This window comes from Culex pipiens, chromosome 2 (assembly GCF_016801865.2).
Source record: "Culex pipiens pallens isolate TS chromosome 2, TS_CPP_V2, whole genome shotgun sequence".
Taxonomy (NCBI): domain Eukaryota; kingdom Metazoa; phylum Arthropoda; class Insecta; order Diptera; family Culicidae; genus Culex; species Culex pipiens.
The window spans coordinates 41511357-41539013 of NC_068938.1; the positions used below are offsets into that span (position 1 = coordinate 41511357).

The 27657-nt window shown below is 40.9% G+C and overlaps 5 protein-coding genes across 8 annotated transcripts; 3 read left to right on the forward strand and 2 right to left on the reverse strand.

The window, feature by feature from the left end:
- The first annotated feature begins 440 nt into the window (after positions 1 to 440).
- On the forward strand, positions 441 to 6934 carry LOC120420663 (uncharacterized). Its single transcript, XM_039583762.2, has 3 exons — positions 441 to 728; positions 848 to 1248; positions 6589 to 6934. Exons 1-3 carry the CDS (start codon positions 519 to 521, stop codon positions 6833 to 6835), a joined length of 858 nt encoding a protein of 285 aa, XP_039439696.1. The 5' UTR covers positions 441 to 518; the 3' UTR covers positions 6836 to 6934.
- Positions 6935 to 7145: 211 nt separating this feature from the next.
- Positions 7146 to 7574, forward strand: LOC120420714 (uncharacterized). The gene has a single exon (XM_039583814.2). The coding sequence runs from the start codon at positions 7197 to 7199 to the stop codon at positions 7536 to 7538; it is 342 nt and encodes a 113-aa protein (XP_039439748.1). The 5' UTR covers positions 7146 to 7196; the 3' UTR covers positions 7539 to 7574.
- Positions 7575 to 7784: 210 nt separating this feature from the next.
- Positions 7785 to 8830, forward strand: LOC120420672 (uncharacterized). Its single transcript, XM_039583772.2, has 3 exons — positions 7785 to 8036; positions 8102 to 8523; positions 8575 to 8830. The coding sequence occupies exons 1-3, from the start codon at positions 7830 to 7832 to the stop codon at positions 8798 to 8800; spliced, it is 855 nt and encodes a 284-aa protein (XP_039439706.1). The 5' UTR covers positions 7785 to 7829; the 3' UTR covers positions 8801 to 8830.
- On the reverse strand, positions 8818 to 18619 carry LOC120420642 (ethanolaminephosphotransferase 1). Of its 4 annotated transcripts, XR_005605878.2 has the most exons (9): positions 18355 to 18619; positions 15553 to 16035; positions 10790 to 11042; positions 10474 to 10730; positions 10256 to 10410; positions 10023 to 10203; positions 9720 to 9968; positions 9086 to 9317; positions 8818 to 9013 (listed from the first exon to the last, which is right to left on the reverse strand). XR_005605878.2 is itself a non-coding variant. In XM_039583732.2 (8 exons), exons 2-8 carry the CDS (start codon positions 15607 to 15609, stop codon positions 8936 to 8938), a joined length of 1230 nt encoding a protein of 409 aa, XP_039439666.1. In that variant the 5' UTR covers positions 15610 to 16035; positions 18355 to 18619; the 3' UTR covers positions 8818 to 8935. The 4 variants fall into 4 exon arrangements, 3 of the variants coding, with proteins under 3 accessions (XP_039439666.1, XP_052565039.1, XP_039439658.1); XM_039583732.2 differs by lacking the exon at positions 9086 to 9317; XM_052709079.1 differs by lacking the exons at positions 8818 to 9013; positions 9086 to 9317 and having other exon boundaries at positions 9511 to 9968; positions 15553 to 16023.
- A 4665-nt stretch (positions 18620 to 23284) lies between these two features.
- On the reverse strand, positions 23285 to 27634 carry LOC120420617 (alpha-aminoadipic semialdehyde synthase, mitochondrial). The gene is made up of 5 exons (XM_039583694.2): positions 27476 to 27634; positions 27216 to 27362; positions 23894 to 26174; positions 23645 to 23830; positions 23285 to 23574 (listed from the first exon to the last, which is right to left on the reverse strand). Exons 1-5 carry the CDS (start codon positions 27536 to 27538, stop codon positions 23459 to 23461), a joined length of 2793 nt encoding a protein of 930 aa, XP_039439628.1. The 5' UTR covers positions 27539 to 27634; the 3' UTR covers positions 23285 to 23458.
- Positions 27635 to 27657: the final 23 nt, after the last annotated feature.

Consider the following 27657-nt stretch of genomic DNA (forward strand, 5'->3'; position numbering starts at 1 on the left):
AAAGTTGTGATTTGATTCAAGATTATGCTCATAATGGAGGGAAAAGTTATCATTTTTAACCATTCTAATAACAATTTTGCAAACTTTTATCAAACTGTTCTTTTATACTAATTGCACGTGATCGATTGCATTATGATTTTGATATAGAATTTCCTCTCCAAAGAGTATCTACATCGTACGAAGCATATGATTTTGCGAGCAATTCGCATCTAATCAGTGAGTGTTGTGAGAAAACCCAAAAGCAAATTATTATGACCAGCCAAACCGCGACCCCACAGCTATTACTAAACAAACCTAAACTACTAGTTTCAGCCACTCTCTGTTGCCATACTCTTCTCACGCTGAATAGTGCTCTGCTCTCTGCTTTGATTTGGCCTCAACACTGATGGTAGAGTAGAGGGTCTGCCTTGTTTATCCGCTCCAATTTCGATTTCTCGCCCAGTCAGCGGTGGCGAGAAGCATCCATCCACTACTGCAATCAGTGTCTCTCGGTACGTTCAACTCGTTCGTCGGCCGTCATGAGTACCGATGACTCGTTGGTTGTGATTCCCCCGGAGGAATGGCCCGAGTTGCGTGACCTGTACCAGGCCAATTGGCCCGCGAACCTGGTCGCCTACCACACCGTGGACAACTTCATCCAGTGGCACCGCAAGGACCCCCACATCCGGAATCTGACCTTCTACAGCCTCAACGGCACCTGGCGACAGGACGGGACCTATGTGATAGTGGTAAGTGCGTAGCAAAAAATAAATACACACACAGAAGAAACAGAGCGCAACACACTACTGACTGCCTGGTAGTGGGTTGTGTTGTACCAGAGTGAAATCGAGTGCATTTTCGATTGCAGGATCGCTATCAGCTGTTTTTGTACACGCTCGCGGCCTCCACCACCGTGCTGGAACGGGCACTGCACTTGCTAGATTGGAGCCGAGGGTTCAAAGTGAGTTCGTTTCTGGCCCGCCATCGGAACGCCGTCATCAATGTGATCGACTCCAAGGGCCTCCGGAAGGAGTACGACAGCTGCACCTACCTGTACTACATGGCCCGGGAAGATGCGGCCAAGCTGGAGGTCACAGTCCCCGAGGGATTCCGGCTGGGGAAACTTTCGCCCGAAGATGCGGCCAAGGCCGACGCCGTGTGGCCCAACAAGCACTGCGGATCGTTGTTCTTCTTGCAGCGGCTGGCGGCGTGGAATCCCAACGTTGGGTTGTATAACAACTCGGGCGAACTGGTAGCTTGGTGCTTTAGGTAATTCGTGTAAGAGATAGAGAGATAGGGGTGGATGCTGGCCTGATTGCTCTTTTCCTCTGCTCGTTTAGTTTGTTTATGATGATGGAGAATAGTTCGTGATGGCAGTTCGCATAATCTGATGCTTTACGCAATAGAATCAAAAAGGACATAAAACTATTCTTCATGGCTAATATCTTGAACGAAAAGCACTTTTAAAAATTGGTTTAAAGATATGTTGGTACTTTTTTTTCATATCTAAATGAAACGTTTTAAAATTGTTACCAAAAATGGAGCACTGAACTGTGAACATGTTATGATCATCGAAAAGCATTGCAACTCTTATTATTTCATAATGTTTTGAGTTGGCTGAGTTGATTCATTTCAGGTGACTTTGCCAATGTTTTTGTTTTTGTTTCGTGTATGCCTAAGGCTATGATTTAAAGAAATATTTAACAAGTAATGCGTTGCTTAATCAACCTGTTGAGTCATTTGTTACACAGGAATACAAGATAATCAAACTTTTTTTTTATAGTTTGACTTATCGGGAAAGTCTTTTTTATATCAATCCGTTTTTGAACAAAATATTCTGGAACCAGGATACAGCAAAAAAGGACAATTATCCTGTATCTTAAAATACCGTAAACCGGGGGGAGATTGATACGATTCCAATTTCTTTTTGGAATATTTTCCAACTGTTTAAGTTTTTCTCAAGATTACTGTACTGGAGTAGGCCACACAAGGCCATGCACTATCTTAAAAAAAATCAATAGTGACAGGGTGGCCACTCAAGTCAGGAAATCGGGAAAGTCGGGAAAAAGTCGGGAATTCGCCAAAATCCGCAAAAAATCGGGAAAAAGTCGGGAATTTGTGATTTTTTGTCAAAAAGTCGGGAAAAGTCGGGAATTCTGAGCATACTTGTTTGAAAATTATTTTTCAACTATTGAACAATTTTAAAATTGAAGTCACTCATTTCTGCTTTTTGAATATTTGAAAACAGATTCCAAATTGAATGTGGCAATGTTTTTTTTTGTAAATATTATTAATTGTTTAACTAAATTCATTAAGTAATTTAAAATATGTTTTTTTTTCAAATGTTGCCCTTGAACTTTTTTTGTGAGTATGGGTAAATTACCTACCATAAATAAAGCTTTATTTTCAGTTTTCGGAAAACTTAATTATCGCATAAAATCCAAAATTTAAAAAAATACGTTTTTAAAACATAGAAAATTTTGAAATTGCAAAAAAAAATCAAGGAAATTTTGAGTTTTTTGCAATCAAATTGTTTAAAAAAATAGTCTCATCAAACATTTTGCTTAAAAAACTAACTTAATCCACCTATGTGGTTGGAGCCTTCCTCACTTATTACCAACAATGGCTGATATGATGGAATTGTACAAAAATTTCATCTCTTTTTTTAGATCCGGAGTAAAAAAGTACATCAATATCACTTAAGTGTACATATCTTAAGACAAGGTTGTAAGATCTCCAATGTTTTGAACTCGTTGGAAAGGTCTTTTCATAACCTAACCAACGATGAGTCGGATGGTGGATCCGGACATAGTTTACATACATTTAAGTGAGATCCGGCTTCCAAAAAGAACATCAATATCACTTAAGTGGCCATATCTCGAGACAGGGTTGCCAGATTTTCAATGTTTTGGACTCGTTGGAAAGGTCTTTTGATAACCTAACCAACGATGGGTCGGATGGTGGATCCGGACATAGTTTACATACATTTAAGTGAGATCCGGCTTCAAAAAGTACATCAATATCAATAAGTGGGCATATCTCGAGGCACGGTTTTTTTTTTTTTTTTACTGTGAACAGACACGGACCACTGCGACACTTGCGTATCTATTGTAGTATGATCTGTTCTCAGGTTTTCTGTTTTTTGCTGCTGCTTACAGCCTGCCGAACGATCGTCTTCCGTAGCGCTATTGTTTGAGCGAGACAGTTTTTGACGAATTATTCGAGCAGTTGCCCCCTCTCATTCCCCAAACCAATCCCCCAATGCCATGCCACACGAGCACGAGAGACCGATCCGAGGACGTGGAGATGAGCGAGATTGAGGGGAAATCTCGTTTATTTTTGACCCATCTAGAGATCGTTACCGATCATATAATCTTCAGCTCGAATTTTGCCTGAGAGCATGTGACCGAGTCGAAAGTAGCATTTGAAGCTCTTCTCTGTGTATTGTTGCAGAGTTCTTCAACGCTCAGACTCAGTCGCCAACAGATCGTCCGAGAGATTGGATGGGATGGGTTTTGGGGAGGCTTGGGACTTGACATAGTCAATTCCCGCAGCAACCGAACTCCCCTCTCGACCGCCACCTACCCCTTTTGCCTCGCCAGATGGGTTTCAAACCATCGACCTTCCGCTTACAAAGCGAAACCCGTACCACTACACCACGGGAGCTCGGCAAAGAGACAGGGTTGCCAGATCTCAAATGTTTTGAACTCGATGGAAAGGTCTTTTAATAACCTAACCAACGATGGGTCGGATGGTGGACCCGGACATAGTTTACATACATTTAAGTGAGATCCGGCATCCAAAAAGTACATCAATATCACTTAAGTGGGCATATCTCGAGACAGGGTTGCCAGATCATCAATGTTTTGGACTCGTTGGAAAGGTCTTTTCATAACCTAACCAACGTTGATAGACCCGGACATAGTTTACATACATTTAAGTGAGATCCGGTTTCCAAAAAGTACATAAATGTCACTTAAGTGGCCATATCTCGAGACAGGGTTGCCAGATCTCCAATGATTTGAACTTGTTGGAAAGGTCATTTGATAACATATCCAACGATGGGTCGGATGGTGGACCCGGACATAGTTTACATACATTTAAGTGAGATCCGGCTTCCAAAAAGTACATCAATATCACTTAAGTGGCCATATCTCGAGGCAGGGTTGCCAGATCTTCTATGTTTTAGACTCGTTGGAAAGGTCTTTTGATAACCTAACCAACGATGGGTCGGATGATGGACCCGGACATAGTTTACATACATTTAAGTGTGATCCAGATATATGTGAAAACACATTTTTATACATAACTTTTGAACTACTTATCAAAACTTCAATCTGTGTAAAACTCGATCTATGGGACCATAAACCAAGTCGAATGCAACAGGTTCGGGTCAAATCGGTTCAGCCAGTGCCGAGAAACATGAGCTAGTTTGTTGGTCACATACATACATACACACACACATACACACACACATACACACAGACATTTGTTCAGTTTTCGATTCTGAGTCGATATGTATACATGAAGGTGGGTCTACGACGTTTTTATACGAAGTTCATTTTTAGAGCAGGATTATAGCCTTACCTCAGTGAGGAAGGCAAAAGGTGGGAAAACATACAATCATATCAAACTGAATTTTTATTGAAAAAACAAACAGTTAAATACTGACCACTAGATAAATTAGCATTGATTAGAAAATTCAATATCAAAAATTACAAAATTAAAAAGGGAACTTGGCAAAAACATTTTGTTATGAATACCTTGACATTTTTCTAAATCCTTTAAATGAATAATAACAGCAATTATGTTTGAATCATTCTTTGATTTAAAATGATGATGAAGTTTAAAAAAATAGGATCGAGATTTTAAGTTAGGTTATCTTTAACTTTTTGTCATTTCCAGTTGAAATGAAGTATCAAAAACTATACGTTTGCCAATTTAAAAAATAACATGGTAGTTTGAAGTATTGTTGAACTTTCGATTATTTTTTCAAAGACTAATTATTTGTGTTTCTACTCTGAATCATAATAATGAAATTCAATTTTTGAAGTTTTTTTATTTGTTGTTTAATTTCTGTAATTACAAAAATGCCTATATTTGGATTTTTTTTAAATTCATTGAGAATTTTTTTTCGGTGGTTAATATTGACTTTTTTATAGAAAGTTTTTTGTTTGAAATCATTATTTAGATAACAAATGCCTATTATTTGAGCATTCTGGAAAAGTCTGGAAAAAAGTCGGGAAAAAGTCGGGAATTTGAAAATGGAATTTGAGTGGTCACCCTGACTAATAGTGCTTAAAAAAAAGTTGCGTTGAAAATTCTTATTTTGAATTCCGGGGTGATCATCAAGGTCATAGTTTTTCTTATTAAAATAAGATTTAAGGTGTGCAAATTATATTTCTAGGGGAAATATACCATTTCTCAGCCTATCTCCATTGTTGACACATCTGAAAATGTCGATTTAATAGCGCAAAACGGCAAAAGTGATGAGAATTGGTCGAACGGCTTAGACTGATTGAAATGGGTATATTTCCCCTACGTCGAATTTACCATCGCTAAGGTTAGCAGAATAGCTTTAAAAAACAACACTTACATTTAGTTAACTTTAAGTTTAAGTTTATATGCTTTTTAACTAAATATATATAAATTTAAGGTAAAATTGCTGAATTAAGAAATTTGATAAAGCTAGTTTTTGTAAATATGTCGATTCATATTACCTTTTAAATTGAATTCGAAGCACGAATCAAAAATTTTCACATTTTCTAAAAAGTTGGTTCTACTAGAAATGCCTATAAATTTGAAGTTTTTTTTTTTTAATTATATTTTAAAAACACATTAAATTTATTATTTACAAGCTTATTTCTAGAGTTTTTTTTAAAAGGTTCAATAAACCAAATTTCTAGTTTTTGCTTTTGAAGTGTTTTTGAAACCGCCTTGAGTCAGGGATATTAAAAAGCACCCAAAAAGCAAAAACTGAAAATTTGGTTTATTGGACTTTTTCAAAAAAAAAACTCCAGATTTTACCTTTTCCTTGTGGCAAATTGTCCAAAGAATCCGAAAATGTATTCCGTTTTTCGATTCGAAATCACTTTGAAAATATTAAAATAACGCCAGTCATCAGCATTTTCTTAATTATAGTTTACTAACTATGTAAACTTTTCAAAATTTTATGAAAGCTTCTTCTTGAAGTACTTTGAACACTTCTATACCATGGGCAGTATGATTACAAACGAATTTATTTTGTACACTTCAATTTGCGGAAAATTCTCAAACCTATCAAAGTCGCTTCGATTTACGGTACTAAATGGCAACCATGCATTTGATTTTTTAAGGTAATACAAATAATTTTCCCATCAAAAACAAAAAAAAAATCAGGCCTGAAATGGTGCTGGCTTTTGTTTGTCAGATAGAGGATCTCTTCATTAAACCCCAAAAAACAATTAAACTGTTTTTATCTGTCTCCTCTCTGGAACTTATCCAGGGTTAAGTGGCATTAAAAAAAAAACTAGCTAAAAAGTAAGATTGTTAAAGAAAAAAATCCAACTCTTTAGTTCGTCTCATTAACTCAATTTACTTTTGGACTAAATAAAAAAAAACATTTTTTAGACTACAAGCGGGTCCCCTCGGTGCACTCCAGGTGGACGAGCGGCACCTGAAGCGTGGCTACGGTTCCGTCGTAACGGCCGCCATGGCCAAGCAGCTAGCCGACCTGCACCAGGACTGCTTTGCTTTGGTCGGCAACGCCAACATTCCGTCCAAGCGAATGTTCGAAAAGCTGGGCTTCCGACACACCGACTTTGCGTACTGGACCCGAACGTACCCGACCGCGCCGTTCCAGTGGAGCGATGACTAAAGAACTGCCGTTGAGAACCGTGTGCCACAGCCGGAGATAATCCGAGTCCGATTAATAAGCAATGAAATATAGTCCAGTTGATGCCAAATTATCGTTAAATCTGGCGTGGGTTTATTGTTCTCTGTTATCACTGCCTAATCGCCCTGGAGGGGGACTTACCTGTCCTGTTGTACAAGTTGGAAATTCAAGAAATGTTTCGCCGATTGCTTTCGTTATCAAAGGCTTCCGGTTGTTTTGGTTTGGTATCTTTTGAATCTACAGTCCAAGATAAGGAATTGACGGTCGGTTTCCTATATAAATTGACAGTCTTTCGATTGGTAGAGTTACTTAGTCGTCGAGTGTCGAATCTAGCAATAGCAAAATGTTCAAAGCCGTGGTTGTCTGTGCTGTGATTGCTGTGAGCCTTCTTGGGGTCATCCACGCGTCGGATCTGATCCTTGGAAACATCCTGGCCGGAGATAGGATTCTTCACAACCAGGGATACGTTGGCGCTGGTATTCCGAACCAAATTGCTAACCGCGTGGTCAGCTACAATGGAGTGTACAACATTACCGCGATTCGGGCGTACGATCGATCCTTCAACCGAACCGGGGCGGCTTCATTGACCTATGGAGGCTTGGGGTACAAGAATGCGTCGATTTTGGTGCAAGGCAGAAGTGCTGGATACGGATATGACTATCTGGTGGAGATCTATGGACGTTAAGTTGTTAAGAAAGAATAAATTTAATTGAATCGTGAACTATAGCATTTCACTTCAACCTAATATCACAGATAGTTTGTAATATACTTAAATCAAGGTAAAATAACCATTTTATGGTCTAACATCAATGGACAATCTTAGCTAAGCATTTTCAACCATAGAAAAATGTTGGTAAATTTAGTTCAAAAATAGGCTCTCTACCCCTTAAACCAACTATCTCTCCCTTGCAGTTAAAAAAATGATTGTGTAACACACTAACAGTCTGAGCGGAGGTCACTCACGCCTCAGTTCGCGATGACGGACAACCAACTCGTAGAAATTCTCCCGGAAGATTGGCCCGAACTGTGCGCTTTGTTCCGCCGGAACTGGCCGGAGCACGTGTTTGCGTACGGGCTGGTAAGCAACTATATCAAGTGGAAGCAGCAATCTTCCATGGAGACAAACGTACAAATTTTCTCTCTCAACGGGACGTGGCCGGAGAATGGCACCTTTCTGCTGTTTGTGAGTACGCGCGTGACTTTCTCTTTGTTGAGATTTCAGATTTGTGATTTTTTTCTTTCTTTTAGGACGAGTTTGAAATTTACTTCTACTCGATGGATGTCGAGTCGGGGTACAAATCGCTAAGTGATGCACTATGCCTGGTCAAGTGGGAGGGATATCGGGAAGTTAGTATGGATTTTCTGGAGAAACACCGTGCTGCCTTGGATGTAGCGATAAGTGAAAAGAGTTTGTTCGTGGCAAAGGATACTCTTACCAACTTTTACTACAAATCCAAGGAAGTGGTAGCTAGAGACAAAGTCGACCTAGAAGGACTTCGTTTTGATCGCGTTACGGTTGATCAGCTGGATCACATCTACAATCAGTGGCCATTGAGAACTAGTATAAGTCAAGATTCTGGGTACAATCTCTTGAAACGATTAATTTTGCTGAATGAAAGCATTGGACTGTTCAATACCAAAGATGGAAGTATGCTTTCTTGGTGTTTAAGGTTAGTCAAGTAACACAAACCTGAACTATTATAATACGGTTGCTTTTGCAGGGATCAAACTGGTGCATTTTCCGATCTTCAGACCATGGAGACCCACTTGCGAAAGGGTTACGGTCGTGCAGTGGTGAGCGAGTTCAGTCGCCAACTAGCTGTTCAAGGAGAAGACTCCTATGCATTCGTGCTGGCTAGCAATGAGAGATCCTGTAAACTTTTTGAATCCTGTGGGTTTACTAAAATAACACATTTGCATTGGGTTGTGGTAAGACAGAATGGATAGTTACAATGCTAATAAAATACAGATTTATTCTGAATCAACGACATTTATTCTATCATTATTTACAATTTAAGTAATCTTAATCCGCAATGTACTTACTCGCATACACGCTCACGTTCGTCAGTAATGCATTCGCGTCTAAGCTCCCAGCTCAATTTCGACCATTTCATCGGTGGTGGTGTTGTTCGGCGTGACTGCGGCTGGCGTCGTCGTTATCTGCAGTTAACGCAAAGACAACAAACATTACATTCGTTTCGCGAATCTACTGCTGCTGATGTTACTACATACTTGGGCACTCACTAGGTGGGAGCCCCCTCTGATGGTTTGTAAATTGACGATCTCTCGCTCTTTCTTTGATAATGCATGCATTTTTGTCCTATACACATCTACAGCTACACGACGATGGCCACTGTGTGGAGTAGTACACCTGGGTCTTTCTCTCTCTCACGCGCGGGGGGTTAGACGTTTGTGTGTGAATCCTTATGTTTTAGTAGCCCAGTAACTTACCGTACGGTGGTATCTGTTTGCGATGTTTGGATGTTACAGCGCGTGAGCGTAAAAGTAAAAACACATTTTGTTATTCGATGAGCCCTCTAATCGCTGGTATTAAGCCTGCAAGTAGGCTAGGCGAATGCAGTTGGGAGTGAGTAGCATGCGTTGAGGGTTTAGGGGTTAGTTTGGGGAAAAGGACAAACAATACACAAGGCAGGTAATCAAGCAATAAGTTAATAGAGTTTTATTAAAAAAGTCGAGAGAGTACAAACACAACAAGTCACTTGTTAGCTATGGCTTCTACTAGCATCTAAGTCTACATAAGTTTTCTTCGGCTGTGACGGCCGTTGTTAGCGGGATTATTGTTAGAAGTTAAGCCGCCATTTTTGGTATTAGTATTGTCTACGCTACTGTGAGACGATATTCTTACTTTGAAACACTTGATCCGGAAGTGGCTGCACATTTCCCGGACTACACCCTGTCCGTAGTGCAAATGACCAACCGTGACCACGAATGCTAGCGCATACAACATGCTACGTTCGTACTCGATCCAAAGCTTTGGCAGTCCCAATAGGTCGTACGGAATGGCACATACGATTGTCGCTGCCGTCAACAAACTGAGCATAGCATTCCAGCAATCCGCCCTAGTATCAGTCATTTGGGCGACAATTAGTCGACACTATGGGAAGAAGTCGTTAGCAGCATTCATGATAAATCCTATTGATAAACTTACGTTGATGTTAGAAAAGATCGTTCCACTAAGTACAATAAACATCCGTGGCTCCATATTGACAATACTGTTGGGCGAAGCCAGGACCCAAATGGTACTGATGATGAACAGCGAGAGTAGGGAAATCATTGGCCGGATTGCTTCTCCAAACGGACGCATCTTACCAGTTTTGTCCCGGTATGATCTGAAAATTACATGAATTAAACAATCGTCATCTAATCTTCTGGTTCACTTACTTGTAAATGTTGTGGATGATAATCGGATGACTCGTCAATACAGCAGAGATGTAAAGAGTCAACTCGAAGATCAAGCTAGGCTTAACGCCGAAAATAGTCATTTGCCAGATCTCCGGTCCACAAATTCCCGTGAGGCCCAACGTAATCGAAACGCCCTGAAATTTAAAAATGCTATCAAAATTATCGAATCTTCAAAAACCCCATTCTTCAGTACATACCCACATGACGAAGTCGTAACCCCAGGGCAAAAACATAACTCCCGTGATGTACTTTTCCACGTGCGACAGGTAAAAGTTCAGATACGCGTTGAGCATCACAAAGTGCATCCGAACCGGGGGTAGATCCATAATCCCAAACAAACTGAACACGTACAAGGGGATCAACAGAGTCGAGTACGAGTCCAACCCGTGGTCAAACAGTTCCCCCAGCGGTCCGCTGGTCCCCGTCCTTCTCGCTTGCTTGCCGTCAATTCCATCTGCGAAAGATAATCGAAAATAAACGTAAAACTCAATTCCATCTGCGCGTTCAACTCACCCAGCGTGTACGCCACGAACAGATTGATGGCGGCCAATATCCACACCCAGCCCGGGATCGGATTGACCTCCTTGGTGGCCGCCGTGAAGCCAAAGTCGTAGTACCCGATCAGGAAGAAGTTGACCACCGTGAGCAGAAAGCCGGTGAACGTCAGCAGGTTCGGAGCTATCCACCGCGGGAAGAACTGCACCAGCCAGTTCCAGAACGGGTGCATCACGTACACGCTGAGTATGCTGGTGTCCACGCTGTTGTACTGGAATTTGAGAAGTGTGTGAGAAGCTCCATGATTCAAGATCAGAAAAAAGTCTAAAAATCGTTCCCGTGCGGGTCATTGATATTGTTTAATTTCGCGCTCGATCGACCAAATCGCTCTGTCATTCCAGTAATACGCCTATTTATTAATTTTATTATGAAACTTAAGAACGCGCTTTCCAAACACAGAGTTAGAGCGTCCAATTTCCCGTCCCGGGAAAAAAAATCCCGGGAATTCCCGGGATTTCCCGGAAAAAAATATTTCCCGTTTCCCGGGAAATTTGTAAATTTCCCGGGAATTCCCGAAATACAAGCAGAAGAATACATTTTCCTACCTTTTTGGCATCAATGTTTTGAAATTATACAAAAAATAATAATTGGAGAACCTGATTTGATTTTGTTTATTTCCATCTACTGTTAATATTTAACTAATCAGCTTGTCTGTAAATTTCATGTCAAGTTTTGACAACCTTTTTTAATGCTTTTTTGGAAAATCATTTGAAAATAAGATATTTACATCTTCCGGCCAAGATCAACATTGAGATTTGCTTGACTTTTATTTACCTTGAACATGTTGGATGGAAATTGAACTGATATAATAAAATTTTTCAAAAAGGTTTGTGTGAAAAGAATTTGTTTCTAAGTATTCGAGAAATTACAGATTGAAGTTATAAATTTATGAAGCACGTGAGCTACCAAGGGCGTAAGAGGGTTATATATGAAAAAATATCGTTGAATTTCAACCACTTTGGAATACTCATTTTTTTTTAATCTAATTGATTTATTAGGCTGAAAACCATATAACTAAAATCATATCATAAAACCATGAAAAACCATTAAAAAACAACTTCGTATCAAATTTTCAAAATAAAAAACAGTGTTTCAAGTTAAAAAGCGCTAGAAATTAGATTTTCAAGGTAAACTCAATGATTATTTATTTATTCACAAGTTGATTTTTTTGTTTTTTTTTTATTTTATTTGTATGGTCACTGAGACAAATTTAAAAGCAATTTTATGGTTGTGGAGCATAGATTTTCACTGTCCAAACACTTTGATTTAAAAAATATCCTTCTCAACAAAAATACTAATTAAATTTTCTTTCATTTGGGACGATTTGAAAGATTTAAAAATTAGAAAGTTTATATATTTTCTCAAAGTTGCATGATTTTTTACAAGCAGTCAAGCCATTAATTGATCCTCACACTCATTTTGACCATTAAAGTTGCTGTTCTATACAATTTTGTTGCAAAAGATCAATCAGAAACAGGATTAGAATAATGTTCGCTAAATTTCAAATTTCCCGGGAATTCCCGGGAATTCCCGGGATTTCCCGGGAAATTTGTTGAAAATTTCCCGTTTCCCGGGAATTGTGTAACCCCGGGAAATTGGACGCTCTACACAGAGTCCGTTCGCATCCAGATGTAATTGAATTAATCACGTATGAGCCGGCAGGGGCACATCGAACGCTATAAATAATAAACGTTTCGCTGTGGACGCAGAACGGTTAGAACTTTTGCGCGGTGTGCTGCGGGGTGAAAAGGTCGCCGATTACTTCATATTCCTCAAACGTTACGTGCACTAGCGTGCCCAGGTCCTCAAGGAAGGTGGGGCAAAAATATTAGAGTTTTGAAAATTTCGTCGTTTATGGACACCCCCTGCCCAATTTTAGAACAAATTTCCGAGTATGGTGGGGCAACTGCCCCATGTTGCCCCACCCTGGGCACGCTAGTGGTTACGTGGTAGCGGCTAGATTGGAAGGAAGGGTTGTTGACGTGTGGCGCCATAAGAGTACGTTTTACATCTTGGCGGGAACCGGAACTTGGAAGAATGCGTTGATAACACTTACTTAATCAAGAAAATGCCCTTCAACGTGTTCAAATTTTTTACACCGTTAACTTTTGCCCTATAGGCCTATATGACGGAACTTTTTGGGCTTAATTTTGACTTATTGGTAATTCTCGGAACAAAACCACGTTTGTTTAAAGTATTAGAGTTGCATATTTTATTTCAAAAATAATTAAATAAAACATTTTTGAAACAAAAGTTCGATTTTGTTTACTCTGTGATTAATATGTCAAATACTGTATCAAGTAAGCAAATATCCGTTTCTCCGCCAAACCGACAAATTGTTAAAAGATATTTTAATTCATTCTAAATTATTTATTTTTTCAAACAAATGTACAACTCCAAGAGGTCATAAAACTTCACAAAACTTCAATTTTCGAGCAAACAAAACTATATCATTTAAAGTTATCCTCTCATCAGCATGATATTTTTCAAAACCGCCAATGCGGCATGGGTTTCCTATGTTCATGAGATTTTTAAAAAGTAATAGAGATATATTTAAATTTTGAAATTATAAATTTGAAGACTAATTTAAATGGCAAACAAAACTAAACTATCAGAGAAGTCTATTTCAATATTTGATTTGAAATGATTTAAAGTTCAATCTCATATTGAGGAAAGCATGTACTGGAATCTTCAAATAGTCGAATAACGAAAAAAAGATTGCCTAATTTTTTTGTATGAAAAAAAAAATATAATGATAGGAGGTTTGCAGAATAGGCCAAATACTACTAAAAATAAACATAAACTATGAATACAAAATTGAATATGAATCCTTTTAAAAGGAACAACTCGTCTCTTTGTATTGATAGTAATGCATTCTGCTAAAACGCTCACAAACATAAACTAAACAAGATAAATGCAATTTAAAATACTAAAAATTAAACAAGAAAACCATAAAACAACAGAAGTAAAGTTTTTGGTAGAACAAATGTTGCTCAGAACGACCAAATTTTCGAAAAAAAATGTGAAAGAAACATTAATTTCAAATTGTTTTCAGTCGATTAGACTTCTATTTTCATTAGAATTCTGAAGATATTTGATTTGTTTTTGCCTGAAGTAGGCAAATAAGCTTTGAAAAATATGTGCAGCGGCCTTAGATCATGTCTAAAGAAACACGAAAAAAAGGTCGGATAAGTATTTTGACAATTTCTGGAGGTTTTTTAAAAAGGTCTAATAAACCAAATTTCCAGCTTTTGCTTTTTGGGTGTTTTTGAAACCGCCTTGAGTCAGGGGTATTAAAAACACCCAAAAACTAAAAACTAAAAATTTGGTTTATTAAACATATTGAAAAAAATAACCCAGATTTGAACTATTTTGCTATTTCTCACGCTTCCGGTAACTTTCTCTCAAAATTTGAAGCGGGAAACAATAGTTGACCTCCCCAGCTACCATTTACCACTATGGGGTTTGCAAAATTGTTGCGTATTGTCTGGGAAATTGCCAAATAGTTCCAGCTGTAAAAATGCTTATGCGACCTTTTCAAATGTTTCTCCAGTTGTTTGCAAAAGCTGTTGCCAATGTTTCTCAGTAAACCTAATCTAATCTAATCTAATCAGACCCTAGCGCAGCCAATCTTTCGAAGGGATCCTGGAGAGTGCCTTAGGTTAGATGACGCCTAGCACTCTTCTTGTCATTTATTAACGTTTGTAGTGCGCCATTGCATTAGAATGCATTGAAACATCACAAGCGTTAAAGCGGCCAGGCCTACTGCGTAAAGCCGTATCGCAGAGATGACTCGTAATTGGGTTGAGTTTGAGCACTGAGTGTTCGAACAACAACACAATTCTGAATCGACAGGGGAGGAAGAAGCGTGGGGACACACCACCATACGCTCCGAGATTTTGGTTGTATTCGTTGGGAGCACCATGCTAAGAAGGTTTGGTACTCCGGGACCCTCTGGGATGGGACATTGTATTTCCACGAATGCCCTGGACACTATTTGCCGTGGTTATAGCGCCACAACTCGCTCTCTGTAACAGTATTCCTAATTCCAGTCCACACTCACCAAGTCGTCATGGCGTAGTGGTTAGCATTTTTGCTTACCAATCCAAAGGACGGGGGATCGAACCCCGCCTCGAGCGACTTTGATTTTTCGTTCATATTCATCATTTCAGATTTCTATGTTCTTAACTTTCTCGTTGGGAGCAGATGGGTATCGAACCCAGAACCATTCGCTTATAAAGCGAACACCGTAACCAGTCAGCCACGGCCGCTCCTGTTGCCAATGTTTCTCAGTAAACGACCATAAACTTTAATTTTTTTTTTAATTTCAAAATTTTTAAACTTTTCTAACTTTAAGAATAAGCTAATATTGTAAAACATTTGGAGCAGGTGTTCCTAAATCTGAAAAAAAAAAATATTTAAATTCATAATCTACTAGTTTGCCAGGAAGAGCTAACACTGTATATTACATTCCATCATGAGCACATAACCCGCCAGGTCAAACACCGTGAACCGCGCGCGGTAGTACAAGCTTATCAGAGATGTGTTTGTATAAAGCGCGCAGAACAAACATACAGTCTCGCATAAAATAAGAAGAGATGACACAAATCTGAGCCGGATCTCATTATGCACGAAGAGAGAGGTATGAGGATTTCCACTTTAAGCAATTTGAAACAGTTGCAGTCATGTTGTGCTCCACTTTTAAACTACTCTTGACTCACCTTGTATTTTTCGAAACCCTTTAGGTGGGCCTCGCTCAGGTACTTTATTCCAATCATTTCGGTGCTAGCTTTGTTGGCGCCGGATTCTTCGAGAATTACGCTACGATCTTCACCACCACGCGGTCCTTCCACGTGCGAGTCCTCAATTCAACTGATACTCCCCACAGTCTAGCACTTCACCGAAAACTCCGCTCCCTAATCAATTGCCGGTTCAAGTTTACTTCTGCTTAATGATCACACACTTTACACCGGGTAGATTCGTACACAGTCTTCACACACAATCGTCGTCGTCGTCGGCACCGTTCCAGGCTTGTTGAATCGTCATATGGTCCATTGATAAGGGTGACGTACATCAGGCCATTCGGCTGAGTCTGTCTACGGACGAGGTTATTGAATTACGGGCCGCATTTTACTCGCGTATTTTTGCTGTAACTCATCCAGAGATTAATGGCGTAACCTCGGCGTAACGTTCTGTTCGTTGGCCTTTAAAAAGAGAAAAAAAAGTCAAAATTAGTCAACTCCATCCAGAATTGAACTGCACACGCCGGCTACTGAACAACACATTGCATGCGGGTCGTAATCTGAGGGCTTTAATTTCGACACAGAAAACAGTGATGGATGTGATGGCCACAGTTGTCGCAATCTTCTACCACCTCCATATTGTAGACTTGAGCTGTGTATGTGGACTTAGTCCAGCAGCGGTCCGCTGTCACATTGTAAATTTTTGATAAACAAACCGTATGATTTACATCAACCCCCCCGCAAGGTTTAAAAGGGGGTGCTTAGGTCGATAGGGTTGATTGGCGTTTATTGGTTTGAAATAATAATCAATTGATTTGAGATATTCCGCTATCACGTCCACATGAAATCGGTCAAGAATAGTGAAGCTTACTCTGAAAACAAGTAAGGACTTTGCCATCGGTAAGAAGAAAAGTATTTATTCCTACTATACAGTCATATGAGCAGTATATGACCTACACCGCTGGGGAATACTTTCTACTGCTTACGATTAGGCTTCGCATGTATTGATACAGTGAGCTACAAATATGTGCGTTCACTTATTTAAAATAATCGCACACACACACTGCTTAAACATTGTTAAAACATACGCGTTAGTTTCTAAATGGTTTTTGTTTCTTTTATTTTTCCTTAAACAATACTTTGATTCACTAACAAGGATCAAGAAATATATCTCAAGAAAGCAGTGCGATTAATCACTTTATCACTTTGAGCAACATAAAATACGACAAAGATAACACAGACAGAAGTTTTGGGCTTCTGATTACTGTGATAATATAAATATTTATTTTTTCTATCTGTTTATAAGAATGAGGTTGTAAATCTTGTTTAAACACTGAAACTCCCATCCTCAATATTATCCTGAAACTACCAAGCTAGCGACAAAGGCGAAGTCAAGCTTCAAACAGATGTATCTGAATTGACTTAACCAGTGTTTCTCAACCTTTTGCGATACATTTCCCCGTTGACTGATTTGCAAGAACTTCATTCCCCCCCCTCTTATTTTAAATTTACTGGTATCAATGCACAAATATGATTGTTATTTTTTCAGGTTTGCAAAAAGATTACAATTTTCAAATCAAATTTAAGTGTAAATTACACAATAAACTAAAGTAGGTATTTGAAAACGTTTTATTTTAATTAAAAAAAACTTACAGACAACGCAGGTTTGATTTTGATTGATTGTTTGTTTATTTGATCATTTTTTCTTGAACAAGAAAAGCCACTATTCTAGTCTCCTTTTCATTTAAACTACAATAAATAAAAAAAAATATAGAATAAATTTAATAATTCTCTGCGTCAGAAGACAGATTGCTCTAAAAAAGTTGAAGAAATGTAAATAAAATTTGTTTTTTTCTTCAATTTCCAATTATTTTTCAAAAAATGTTTTTGATAAAAGTATACAAAAATCTCACAGAAAACAGCAAAAAAATCTGTCACAAAAAAAATCTGCTTGTGCGCAAAAAATAAAAAATACAAATGCCTGAGAAATATTTAAAAAAAATATTTTTTTTGTTTCAAAAAATGTCAAAATTCACAGAAATTTAAACTTTTATTATTATTTTGTGGAGAAAACCAAAAGTTGTTATTACTAATCAAAGAAACTGAAAGTTGCAAAGAATGTGTCAGATAATGATTTAAGACATTGAATTTCTATTGAATTCTTATTATTTCCCTAGAATGGCCAAATTCCCCCCAGGGGGAAATTCCTCATCGGTTAAGAAACACTGAACTAAACACAACGACGTTTAACTTTGCAAAAAATGTTTTTAAGCACTCATTGTATATTAATGTACGCCTCGTGCTGAAAAAAATCTTCTTTTTACAACTTGTTGCAAAAACAACTATTTTCGACTAAAAATCTCATATTTTCATTAGTCACTGTACACAAAAGGCCGCTATTGACAATCCAATTAACACGATGTTGAGAACACCTATCGCGTCTATGCTTGGCCAAGTATTGCCTATCGATGGTAACAATACACTTTTCCAATGCACCAGCATGAAGAAAAATATTCAAAACTCCCAACAGATCACAGACACTTGTTTTGACGCTGTCTCGGTTCAGCAACACTTTATCGTTAACACACGCTTTGTAGTCGTTCCACCGCGCTCATCTTATCCTATATTTAGCGTTGTCAATTTACCCTAATTGATAGGTACAGTCGGGCAGGGTACAGGAGCACTGAGTTCGTTTATATTTACGTGAAAGTCCATAATATGATCAGATTAACAAAACAACACTGATCGAGAAGCTATAGACACAAAACTCAACAAACTCACTTTCGTAACGATTCCTCGAGAGTGCAGCGTGATGAGTTCAGCTAAACCTAAATACACAACAACTCAGCCGGCAGTCTCGACAATATCAATTGTTAGAGCAACAAAACTCGTGCCGATCGACAAACAAACTATTACCCCGCTCTCAGCACTTATAATCGGGGTGGTAATTATTAGTTTACAGGCACTTAATACGCCGCGAGTCCCGAAGTTCCTGAAGTTCTGACGACCCGCTCGGTAGCGACGTTCTAGCGGTACTGAGACATGCTCGACGAGCTCCCAAGTTCATAGTTTAAATCGCTCTCACTCGTACCCACTCTGTATTACAACGACCATGCTTTCTGGAACAGCTAAATACACTCACACAATATCCAGGAGTTTTTGACGAACAAATACCCAAACCAGTCGATTCCTTGGTGTGTCGTCTTCTTCGTTTGCGCTGATAACAAAACTTGGAAGTGTTTGTAACGCGCGCTGAAACGTCGTTGAGTTCATTTTGATGGAAGCCGGTGCTGGTGGTTCACGGCTAGAGCAAGAAACCGTGACTTGAGGAGATGAACCCGAACGCAACGGCAAGCAAGTTGATAGTTTGCTACACCGTTCGTCCAGAAGTTATTTTAGGGACCCGCTCTATGTTTTGGGTTTTTCTAATGAGAGTTGTTTCACATTTGGAGATGACAGACGCTAGTCAGTGGACCATTATTAATGAGTTTTGGTTTTATTATTAAACGATATGGAGTAAAAATGAACTTGACTTCGAAGAGTTCGATGTTCATAATAAAAAAAAAAGAAAATATTTTCAATCTTCTAATTTTAAGTTTTAGTGGAATCTTCTGATCTCTTCAATAAAAATAATTTCAAAATTTTTAAACCGATCTTGTCTTTTGAAAAGGTTCCAGAATGAAAATTTTCCTTATTTCATATGCTACACCCACAGTTGGGCAGCGCCATCCGAGAGAATATAGAACACGGTCTGGTAGTATAAATGTACTGTGAACGGACACAGAGGATAAATCGCGAGATTAGCGAGAGCGTTATTCTTCAATTTCAAACCAGTTTATCAACCAAAAAAAAGTGTCGATATCGAGACACGAACCCTTGACATATCGAACCGCGCTTTTGCCGTATCGGCCACCAAAGTTCGATGACTATGAGATGGTCATTTTGCAATATAAGCCACTCAATGGGATGAACTGTTTCAACAAACAAATGAACACAATTTTGTGGTGGATTACCCGCGAGAGATTCATTCTTCCATCTATTTTTGGTAGAGCTATTCTCTCGGCTCTCTACTGTGGGTGTAGATCAGACAAATTTCGCAATGGTATAAATTATTAATATGAAAATCGGGATAATTGATTCCGAGATAACGTCAGTTGAAAATTACAGACTAATTAGGTGACATTTAATTTTCATCGAATTCGAATTCTTTGTGATGCTGTATCTTAGAATCCAAGTGACCAATTTCCAATGTTCCAGAGAGAAAAAAATAGTCTCAGCTATTTATTCAAAAATCCTTTTTTTCAAATATGTTTTTCTTTCGTTTGTTGTTTTTTAATTAAAAAAAAACCTTTGAAAAATCGAGATTTTCTACATCAAAGTAGCTATAACTTGTAAACGGTACATTTTATCAAAACAATTGGAATATTCTTTTCGTTTGAACATTCAGTGTTGCTTTAAAAACGATTTTTAATGTTTGTTTAAAAAAAAATCTATTTTATAAAAAATCATATCTCCTCCCAACCAGATGATGGTCACGAACTATGCTTTTTTCAGTCCCTTGAAAAATATAAAAAAATTGATAATTCAATTTTTAGTCGAAACGAAACGAAACTATTGGCACTACGCCCCCCGGGGCATGGCCTTCCTCTAACGTGGGATTTCTGCTCCAGCGCCTCTGACGAGACAGGAGAAACCGGGACCGACGTTTTACTTCACCATCCGATAGAAGCTCAGTGGATAAGGCGGGAATCGAACCCGCGTCTCATAGCATCATCGGGATCGGCAGCCGAAGCCGCTACCCCTGCGCCACGAGACCCACAATTTTTAGTCACGAAAAGTAAATAAAAAAAGGATTTTTTCAGCAAAAAAAATCCTAATCATAACCTACAACCTTGTCGAAGATACCAAATACATCAGAAAATTCATTTAAAAAGTATAGAATTTCAAACATTTACATACTCATTTTGAATGATCAGCCCACAAAATTGTATCGACAAACTAAACATGCAAAATGACTTCTATTGGCATTGGAAATTGCATGGTCATCCAAATCAAATAAATCAAAGAATAGTTCTTTTTCTAAATCGTTGAGAACAACTCAGGACTAAAATTATCTCTTATTTTCACGAAAATTCAAAGTGGGGTCGGGAAAACACCCATGTTTGTTGTTAGAGAATAACTAATGCATTTTAAATTGTACAAATCTTGGGAAGAATAACCTGAACAGTGGGAGTCGCTCAACCTGCATTCCTGTCACACATGAGGTCTGCACAGCTGATTCCACGTAGATTTTTCCCGCCAGTAATGACAGGAAACGCTGACAAACGGAATATGTGCCAAAATCATAAGTGGTCTTGTTAACATATGAAGGGAAATCATCGTGAACTGGAACTGCCGGTCGTTAGCCCGGGTAAAGTGGAAACGTTGAGATGATTGTTGTCCTCTGCTCTCATCTCGCAAAAAGCCATACAGAGAACCACGTCCCATTCCCCATCCCCAATCCCTTTCCCAAATCCCAATCCCCAATCTACAGTGTCAAGCGACCCGTGCCAAGGGATGTATGTCTGGAGGGGAGCAAGAAGTATCCAGGTCTGAACGGAGCCTGCGTGGTACCAAGACGCCCCACGCAGTATGTAGTCTCCTCTGTGTCTTTGCAGGCCCGAGTCACAGTTGAAGTTTGTAGGAGTCCTGAAAACAAGGTTTATCAACATGGAAATTGATCAAAACCAAAACCCAAGTGCCAGCTGCTTCCCTCAGCTGGAACCAACGCGGAAGAAAGGAAGAAGAAGCATGAAATCCGCCGGAAGAGAGGACACCACTAGAAGAGAAGAGTCGGCGGAAAACTGTAGAGTGCAGTTTGCGGTGTCGGAACGCATGAGAGACATGCACAGGAAGGTTCACATGTGGAAGGAAGTAGGAGAGTTATCCAGTACCAAACGAAAACCTTCTGTTGTTCTTCGGAGCAATTCTGCGAGAGATGGTAAGGTTACGCAACAGTCTTTGACGAAAACTAGGCAACCACATGCATATTTTCGCTTTTCTGCGAATATAGCACCGGTACAGCTGAACATTCTGAAAATTCACGCAACAACCTCACCGCTTGAGCACCCCCGCTACGATGAGCACGGTATTTTACCACTCGTCAACAGCATTTCAGAAAACTCTCAGGTACAGATAAACAATCCAAAACCGACCTCATGTGGACTTGCAGTACTTCATGTACTATACAAGAGGAACCCGCATCCTCAACACACATCAGCGACCAAGCTGCAGGACACTGCCATCCTGTTCCCGGATCATCAAAACATCTTGGAGAAAACGGCAGGTTCAACTGAACAATGAACAATATCCGTTGCATCCAGGTTAACCTCCATCATGCTAAGGGTGCTTCCAGTATCCTTAGTCGGAGGTTCACTAAAGAGCAATTTGGGATTGCTCTCGTTCAAGAACCGTGGGTGAACCACAACAAAATCCTTGGACTGTCCTGTCAAAGCAGTAGATTGATCTACAGCAATACGCAGGCAACACCAAGAACGGCGATTCTGCTGAGCGGAAACATCAAGTGTACTCCAATCACGGAATTCGTCCAACGAGACATCGTTGCAGCAATGGTGACCGTCCCGACCACCAAGGGAAAGCAGGAGATGGTTGTTGCATCTGCTTACTTTCCTGGTGACCAGGACGATGTTCCACCGCCAGAAGTGGCCGCACTTGTGCGATACTGTAGGGCTGTCAATAAACCGTTCCTCATCGGTTGTGACGCGAACGCCCACCATACAATATGGGGAAGCACGGATGTTAACGATAGAGGTGAGCGCCTTCTTGAATACTTGACGTCTAACAACGTCAATGTATGCAATAAGGGCAATGAACCTACTTTTGTTACTGTCGCAAGACAGGAGGTCTTGGACCTCACTCTGTGTAGTGCTGCTTTTGCAGACAAAATAAAAAACTGGCATGTCTCTGAAGAAGCTAGTCTATCTGATCACAGACAGATTGTCTTTGACATTGAAGCCAGTCAACTGAAAAGGGAAACGTTTCGTGACCCAAATGACACGGACTGGAACGCCTTTCGAGGTCACCTTTGCCGGTCCAAACAAGACGCTCCTTCACGAATACGAACCCCCGCAGGAAACTTCTTGGCTTAAACCGTAGGGAACTACGAATACTCGCAGGGCTTCTAACAGGACATTGTCCTGCCAGATATCACCTGCACAAAATCGGCAGGTGGCCTAACAACCTCTGTCGTTTTTGTTTAACTGAGCTGGAAAGCTCGGCACATTTACTCTGCTTCTGCGGAGCACTTGTGTCTCGAAGGCTGCGGTTCTTTGGATCGCACCTTCTTACGCCGTACGATGTATGGCACCACACCCATCCCAAGAAGGTCATACAGTTCATCGACTGTATTGCGCCGGATTGGGATAAACCATGTCTGCAAAATAACCCCTCGTCTTCCGATCCAATGGATACGAGTAATTTGTAGTATGGACAGTAACCAGGGTACATCACAAAAGATAGCCTTCTCAGGTGGTCGCAGTGAACTTAACCCAATGCCCATTGGGCAACAAAAAAAAAAAAACCTGAACAGACTCTAGATAATTGTGAAGTTATAAAAGTACCTTTGATTTTGTTGAGAAAATGAGAGATAGTGTGCGATGATAAATTATTATTAAGGATGTTTCGGAAGCATAAAAAAAAACGGAAGTAACTGATGTTTGTTGTCCTTAACATATTCGCTTTATTATCATCTTTATTTCTTATCGTTTTCTTAAATCATTCGTTACGTCCTCTTTCTCCCTGTATGCTAATACGTTGATGTTTTAAAACATTCCACAAGCGCCGAAGCAAAACAAAACAAAAAACAGATTAAAAAAAGGTTTCCGCTTTAGAGCATTTTAGAAGTCGTTGTCGCCACCAATCCCTCATTCTCCAGCCGGGCCAGCATGGGCCGATAGATGTCGGAAGTAAACGGAAGTACCACGCCGCGCTGTTGAATTTCGCCTGTGAAGTCAGAGGAATAATGTTCCGAAATGAGTAATTTAGTCTTTTAGTCAAAGTGTGTGACTCATACCGTCAAGGATCATCTTGGTGGCTATCGCAGCGGGGAATCCCACCGTCACAGCCATAGCAGAGTGGCCTCCGTTGATGGCCGGTTGTCCGTACGCAACAAAGTTGATGCCCCGTTCTTCGCGGCGGCCGTCGCTCCAGCGGATTCCGACGTCATGGCGTAGAACGATCAGGTCGCGTTCCGTGTTTGCTGAAGATATGGGAAATTGTTGATTAGTTTGGGATGGTTATAACAATCGTTTGTATGTTTTACCGAAGGCTAGCTTCTTAGACAGGTAGTGACTCAGAGTGTCCAGTGGAGATCCCATCTTTACCACAGGAGTGTTGTCCAGCAGACCAAGTTCCTCGATGCCTTCAAGATTTCCAACCCTCTCGGCAAGTTTGATTCTCAGATTTTCGTAGAAGATTTCGGCGTCCACCAGGCCGAGCAGGTTAATTACTAGTTGCCGCCAGGTCAGTTCAGGTCCATGGGGGTGTAGGAGGGGGTGAGGATTAGGATCGATCAATCCCAGCAGCTGCATCGGCTTAATATTGTCCGAGAAGCCCTTGTATCGGATGGTTCCTCTCAGTAGAGTGTGCACGTTGGATAGTCCGTACAGTTCCTGGTATTTGGTGGAGTCACGATTGGGGAATCCTTCCAGTGCGAATCCGGGCAAGAACTCCAATTCACGTGGAACGGTCAACAGCTCACCACCACCAGAAATCTCTACTACTTGTCCTTTGCTAAGGTACTTGGCAGCAGACAAAGTGTTCAGAAGAACTCCTCGTGGAGACCACGAGAACTTGTACCGCAGTGGGTTATCGGAATGTTCCGGAGCTGGCAAACCTCCGCAGAAGCTCACAAATGATTCTACGGTGCCGCCCTTTTCCTGAACTTCCTGGATACAGTCCAGAGCCAACAGGTGATCAATACCTGGGTCCAGTCCAACCTCGTTCATCAACGTTACCCCGGCATCTCTGGCAGACTCGTGGAGAGCTTTAATATCATCGTTCAAGTAGCTTGCAGTCACCAAATGTGTCCTTCCGGCGACGCAATGTTTGGCAATCAGACCATGCAAGGCGTACGGCAGCAGGGAAACGACTACGTCACTTTCTTCACACAGATTCTGCAGGTTGGCGCTCTCATCCTCAACGTTGATGTACACAGATTCGATGCCTTGGTAGCGATTAGCCAGACGATCAGCTTCTTCCTTTATTTGAGAGCCTACTTTAATACTGACGTTTCCCTCGCGGTGCAGATATTCAACCAATGGAGCTGAAACGAATCCAGCGCCCAGCACCAGGACACGCTTCTTACCCACGCTGCTGCCTTCGGACTTGTGCCGCGATCGATTGTTAGATTCGCGCAGTTCGTTGATGTACTCGAATCCGGTGGTCAGTTGGCCGTTGCTACAAATGATGGCACCTTCAACGGGTTGGCAGAATTTATGATCTTCCAGAGGTTTGGTAGCGTCACTTTGAAGGATGTCCAGGGCGTACGGGTACAGCAATTCTCCGAAGAAGTCGGTTGATTCCCGTGGCAGCTGTGTTGGCATGTTGTCGATCGAGCACACGAGCACTCCGGGTCCTTTGAAACTCTTTTGGTCCTTGTTACGGTCGGCGTCGTACAAACAGAACGGTGTATCGATGGTAGTGCACTCGTTCATGAATTCGATGGAACCACCCGGATCGGCGGAGATGTCGCAAATCGCAAGCATGCGATGTGGAAGAGCGGGTGCTCCGCGACTGGTCGGAAGCCATGGAGTGTCTGCCGGTCGTAGAAGATTCTTTGCGTCTGGGATTGTGATCAGTTTGGGAGATCCTACAGCCCAGTAGATGCCGTTGATGATCACAGATGCGTACGGAGCGATCTTCTTGTTGAAGGTAGAGATGTATCGTTCCGGATATTGATCGTACTCAACGGGATCGAAGCCTCCACCTTCGCGTCGTTCCAGGTGATCTGCTCGACTCACTTCACAACCATACAGTTTGTTCTGGCTGCCGTGTTCCGCCACCTTTCGCAAGCTATCCGGCGGGACAAACTCGATCGGTAGCTCTTGGAACACCTCCTGGGCACCTTGCGATACATTTCCAGATCCGGTGAAGATGAACGTCAGTGGTCCAATGGACTTTGGCATCATACCAAGAGCGATCTCGTAACCGCAGTCTCGTACCGCTTGGCGTGCCATTGACGAATTCCGATAGTTGTGAGCTGGACCCACGTGCATGAACGGCGTATGATGCCCCAGCGCTAGCATTCGTAATCCAATTCCATGCAGAATGTTGATCATTCCGGCGACGCCAGCGTACTTCCCGAATGCCACCAACCGCTGTCCGTTTCGGTCCATCAGCTTCTCGTAATCGATCAGCCGAATGTTCTTCTCCAGGCATGCATCCAGCAGTGGCATATTGGACTCTTGTGCCTTGATCGTGTGCGAGAAGAAGCAGTACGTCTTCTGTGGGATCAGCGCATCGACGGGCACCTGCTTGACGCCGAAAATAACCGACGCTTCGCTAATATCCTCCTGTACGGTGGCGCCAGCATTCAAGTATGCCTGAAAGTAAAAATTCCCATATCATTCATAATTCTCGCGGGCCAATCCATCAAACTTAAACACGCAGGTAATTGACACCGCAATGTTACGAACTTTCTCAGACGGTGATAACGCTGACCAACAACATCCATTCTCTTATCGCCAAGATTGCCGTGTCCGTATCCACCATCCGGCCAAGGATTGTCTAAATTACGCCGCGATTGAAACCACGTGACAGTCCTACCCACGACTCTTCGTCTCTGGTATGAATGTGGGTAAACAAAACGGCTAGAAAACTAGCACGAGTCGTCATGAGAGAAGTTCAAGAGGCGCGCTTATCAACAACTTATGGCCTAGCTGTTTGAACAGCACGCTCGAATTGGTCGTTGGGGGCTTATCTTCCTGTTTTTTTGGATCTACCTGTGCTGTTGACAAGCGCGTTATCGTAAGTGATGGGAACTACTTTCGTTATGTTTTGCTGTCGATTGGAGGATTAGTTGGACTTATTGTCAAACAGGGAGCTATGCGCAAGACATTGGCCATTTTCATGCATGTATAAATCTCTTTCAGCTCAGGAAATGATTATGCTGATCCAAAATAGCACTGTTATTTCGTCAAGGTCCAAGGTAAACGCACTCTTGTAAATATCATGTGCTACGTGCGAATCATCTCTCCATTCAAGATTAACTTGTTGATTACTCGGCGAGGACTCTTATCGCCGTACTCGTGTTGTTCTCCTCCACTCTTGAAGGTATGTGAGTAATTACCAAGTTTTCGCACAAGTAAGTACAAACTGGTTTAATTGCTCACAAAAATATGCAGACATGCTCGCCCAGATTGCATAAGTTGTCCTGCGCGGTTTGGGTTTTACTTTCAGTTTCAGATATTGACCAACGAGCAGTTCGTGTCCATTTTGCTTGGACCACATGGAAAACGAGATAACCTTGAATCTGGCTTCAACAGTGCTATCGAACGACGGTTGTCAGATGATAACAGCTCCTCTGCGGTATGTTTGTTATCGCAAAAGATCCCTAATGAACAATACGACGTCCGAATACTAACCTGCATTGGGTAGGCTCGCCGGTTGGACGGTTGAACTATCACCTTTACGCCTTGCTTGATGAGCTTCTTCACTATCACCGGACTGAAGGAGGCTCGTCGTTCCCATACTGATTGATCCTCGCGACGAATCGCTATCACTTTGCCCGACTGCAAGAAGAAAAATCCTTCTTAAGATTATCTGTGTTCCAAAAACACGTTGTCTACCAACGTGGCACCTGGAAGTAATCTCCCAAAATGCAAAATATAAAAATTCCACTTACATGTTTGGCCCGGTAGAACAACCGCGGCGATAAGGTTTCTCGACATTTGAGGATTCGGAACATGTTGACGTTTCAAGTGCTGCAGTTCGACTGACTGGAAAATTGTGCACGAGATCCGAAGATCTCGTCGACTGACCGAAGAGTGGCTGGTTTGGGCTCCGAACCTTCGGGTAAGTACGTAA